Source organism: Panicum hallii, chromosome 7 (assembly GCF_002211085.1).
Source record: "Panicum hallii strain FIL2 chromosome 7, PHallii_v3.1, whole genome shotgun sequence".
Classification (NCBI taxonomy): Eukaryota; Viridiplantae; Streptophyta; class Magnoliopsida; order Poales; family Poaceae; genus Panicum; species Panicum hallii.
Genome location: NC_038048.1, coordinates 40,986,380 through 40,990,510, shown reverse-complemented (window position 1 = coordinate 40,990,510; position 4,131 = coordinate 40,986,380). Strand labels below are relative to the sequence as shown.

Below are 4,131 nucleotides of genomic sequence, written 5' to 3'. Positions count from 1 at the left end.
ATCCACAGGATGATTACATAGATGTTGCCGTTTATCATCTGAGTTTGTTTTGGCCTTGAACCCTTGAGTCTTGTTCCTGCTTAGCATTGATGAAATCTCCATGATTCCAAGAACCACAACTACTGCTAACACTAGATGGGACATCATTTGTTACAATGATAGTGTAAACTACATGTGGAAAGATTGGCATTCTCAAACCAGATAAAAATACTGCAGGCTCGTTCAATACATCATTAATGACCCCAAACATTTCCACTCATAGCCTTAGCCAGCCCATGAGTCCGTCCTAGGATGATTTGATATTTTGATATTGGATTGCCCCAGTTGCCGGATCTAGCCCTGACATCTGAACATGTACTCACTAGGCTAGCCACAATGTTAATAGCGAGCCAAACACATCTCTTCAGTTGGTTTAGAGTTCAGAACTCACGACCACCCCGGATGAACTGCGAGGGGCGAGGAAGGCATGACTCCCTTGTTGGTGCGCTGCAACTCCAGCTTCAGGTTCAGTTCAGATCGAATCATCGCCCGCTTCTTCCTGCTCTTGCAACCTACACAATTACTGAGGCTTCATTATTCAGGAAGAATAGAAGGGGCGCTCTTGTATAAGCTTCATCAGAAGCGAAATCGATGGTCCATGCCAGATTGCCAGGTGAAATCGATTTCGATTTGCTGAGAAATCTGACGCTCAACGTGCTGCAAATGCAACTTGCAGACTTGCCGCGGAATCCATGGCACGTGGCAAGATGACGCACGGAGTATCAAAGTGTAGGTCCTCTCGTTCAATAGTCCACGTCAATCGAGCGTACGCCTTGCAGGCTGCGTGGACTGTCGACGGGCATTGTAGACGGCCGACGCTGTCTCGTCGCTGCCGTCATCGTACTGGGGAGGAGTGGGAACGCGTTCGTTCGCTTCGTTGTTGCTCAAGGCGGCGCCGAGGCGATGTTCCACGGACTGGCAAACCGACATATCCTTTCCTAGTGCCACAATGGCTGGATCGGAGAGTGGACGGAGGCGTGCGGGACTACCGGCGGGGACGGCTGAGGTCGCCGCCGGCGGCGGGATCTCGCTGGCTGCCATGGAGTGGAGGTGGCCCGCAAAACTTTAAGAAAGATAATATTTGCATATAGTCCTCGATATTTTCCATTTACACCCCTCAAATGGATCGTGATTATTAATCTCCATCCGAATATTTTCATATAGACCCTACTTATTTTCAAACAATTAATAATTGCGATCCCAATATTTGCAGTTAGACCCCTGGTTCCTCCTTCCTTCCTTTGGCCCGCCCGCCGTGCCCTGCGCGCCGCCGTTGCCGTCGCCCCCGGCCTCTGCTCCGGCCGGAATCACGAGGTCCTATCCGATCCGGCCTAGAAATCGCACGATGAACAAATAAATTTCTTCAGTTGGTTCAGAGTTCAGACTGAAACTGCTTACCTGCACAAACTGGATCACCTACGATTCGCGTTGGATTTGTTTACGTGCAATGATCCGTCTGAATTCGTGCTGTAAACTGCTGATTTGCTGATACGGGAGGACGACTCTTGTTTTTGGATCGGGTGCACAGGTTCGGACTTCTTTATTGCCGAGGATCTGAATAAAGATATTCACTGTCCAAACTGCAGCTACCGATCTGTCATTGCCTAAGTGTCCTAGAAATATATTTACAGGCTCGGCAACACTATTGCCTTGCGCTTTCAGCTGTTTCCACACTCGCAGCAATCGTACTACCAAAAGCTATAGGCTGGGCGGCGATCCCTCCGTTCAGGTGGCGCTGCAGTTCACGTCCTCTGGCTCGGCGACGTTGTAGTACAGCGTCGACGTCCGGTCGTCGAACCTGGAGACGACGTGGTGCGGCGTCAGGCCGCAGTAGCACTTGCGCAGGCGCTGGATGCAGATGTCCATGATCTTCTGGAACATGTGGTCTTCCCGGATGAAGGGCTGCTTCACGAACTCCTCCAGCGGCATCCACTGAAAGAACCGTTTAGCAATGTCAGTAATTTTGTTTGCAGATGTCACTGATCCAAATCCATGCTCTGAACGTCGTACTAAGTATTTGGAAATGAGATGTTTTAATGGGCAGGTTCAGTTCAAAGATGATGCACCTTTGCTGCCTGAATCTCTGTCTCGTCAATCTTGATCTCACTCGATACAGGCCTCAGCATGCAGATGAAGAACAGGTCGGACTTCTGAAACGCGACGTTGTGGGCATGCCTGGCATCACAAATGGGGCAAAAATTCAGACTAAATTTTGGGGATACTGAGATACAGTTATATCGGGATAATCGCCGGAACAAAGAAACAGTAACTAACTACCTGAAAGCAACGACATCAACGAACTCGGTGTCGACCTGCATAGCGCATCGCAATCACAGCACGTGTGAGGATCGATCCCTACGAGGAAGACGTATTGGAAAGAAATGCTGGATTCTAGAGAGTTCCATTTCTTACCCCGGTTTCCTCCTTCACCTCCCTGCTAGCTCCCGTATAGATTTCCTCCGACTGTGACCAAACAAAGTTTCAGTAACAGCGACACATATCGTGCTTAGTTTACAATGCGGACGACCTTGAATGCATTCTTACCGCGAGAATGAAACCTGTGGGGAGTTTCCACACACCATCCAGCGACGAACCGCAATACTTCTCTTGCACCACTAGGACCTGTTGAGATTGTTCACGAGAATGCCATCAGAATTCAGAAAGAGACAGCTTTTCAGATATCAGTCCCCATCGAACCAGAAGCACGGTGTACATGTGATTTACCTCCATTTGATCGTTGATCACAAAGCCCCCAACCCCAACCTGGTGAGATGCATTTGCTGGGAGCATGTTTGGCTCGTCAGGGATCCAGTACGTCATCATCAAGTACGACTCCTCAGCGTGGTGGTACTTGAAACCTTCCTGCAGATCGACAGCGGTTCAGAAAAATCATAGGTAAATTCTGAATTTTATTCTTTAAAAAACTCTGAATTTTAACATGGCAGGACTTATTGGTACTGAGAATCTGAAGACCGGTTTTGTACCTTTACGGCCAAGGGAACGAACTCGGCACGATCCACCGGTAATTTCAACCACACCCCTTTCTTCCCCTGCAACACCAAAATCGTAGCTATTCAGGTAAGGCACTGAGCTAGTGAGCTGTAGTACTGAAACCTTCTCGCTTGGATGGAGAGTGAGAAATGGGGCCGGGGCCTGGGCCGTACCACGGACTTCCAGTAGGAAAGCGACGCCGCGAGGGAGCGAGCGAAGGCGGCCTTGTCGTCCGGCAGCCTGTCGGCGTCGACGACGACCCCGCCGTATTCGTCGTCGGTGGACTCCAGCACGAAGTTATGCTCGAGCGCCGCCCACCAGTGCTGCTGCTGGTGCCCGGCGCCGCCCGCCTCGGGCCAGTTGGCGACGCCCAGCAGGTCGGCCGGGTCGGCCCTGAACAGCTTCCTGCGCGCCGCCGACCGCACCCCGCTCAGCATCCGGCTGATGGAGTGGGAGTAGGACGCGCTCACCCTGCAGTCTGAACCGCCGAAACCGGAAGTCGAGCTCACTCGTCAGATTGTGAATGCGCAGAGAGGCAAGGCAGAGAGCAATCTGGGAACTGATAACCGGCGACGAAACGGTGCACGTACCTCTGGAGGAGCAGGAGCAGCTGAGGAAGCCCGCCGTGGTCCCGGCGCGGCGACGCCCGCCCGCCGCCGGGCAGAGGCTGGCGGCAGCTGCGGCGGTGTCGAGCAGGCTGCTCTCCATCCTCACTTCCGTCGTACTCCACTCCAAGCGTGCTAGAGACGCCCCCAAACTGCCGGGAATGGAGATGCTGCTGAGATGCAACCGTTGCGCGCCTGTTGCCCGCCTCCTGGTCACTGAACTGAACTACCTGCTCGCCGAATGGCTGAGCTCCACACGACGCTGCCGGGAGCTTATAAAAAATCGCCGCGGCGGGGGTCCACGTCGGCCTCACGAGGGCCCGGGCCCCGGGGCCGGAGTCGGACACGCCGTATGCGTGGGGATTGTCGCGTTCCGGAGCGGGCAAGGACTACCACCACCACCCCCGCGCAGGCAGGCGCGCCCCGGCTCAGATCACTAGAAATTCCGCCCCGGATGCCTGCCGCCCGATTTCTTCAAAAAAAAAAATGCCTGCCG

At 53.1% G+C, this 4,131-nt stretch overlaps 1 protein-coding gene across 1 annotated transcript; it reads right to left on the bottom strand.

Moving 5' to 3' along the window:
* Nucleotides 1-1,525: 1,525 nt before the first annotated feature.
* Nucleotides 1,526-3,898, bottom strand: LOC112901716 (nudix hydrolase 8-like). Its single transcript, XM_025970684.1, has 9 exons — nt 3,621-3,898; nt 3,204-3,508; nt 3,024-3,089; nt 2,764-2,901; nt 2,584-2,661; nt 2,452-2,502; nt 2,317-2,351; nt 2,106-2,214; nt 1,526-1,971 (listed from the first exon to the last, which is right to left on the bottom strand). Exons 1-9 carry the CDS (start codon nt 3,736-3,738, stop codon nt 1,765-1,767), a joined length of 1,107 nt encoding a protein of 368 aa, XP_025826469.1. The 5' UTR covers nt 3,739-3,898; the 3' UTR covers nt 1,526-1,764.
* Between the last annotated feature and the right edge of the window lie 233 nt (nt 3,899-4,131).

Excerpts from the sequence above, each read along its gene's own strand:
- LOC112901716 (XM_025970684.1), bottom strand. The coding sequence starts at position 3,738 with ATGGAGAGCAGCCTGCTCGACACCGCCGCAGCTGCCGCCAGCCTCTGC. Across the intron at positions 2,215-2,316 it reads GTTGATGTCGTTGCTTTCAG|GCATGCCCACAACGTCGCGT; the intron begins GTAGTTAGTTAC and ends TTGTGATGCCAG. Across the intron at positions 1,972-2,105 it reads CAGAGATTCAGGCAGCAAAG|TGGATGCCGCTGGAGGAGTT; the intron begins GTGCATCATCTT and ends CGGTTCTTTCAG.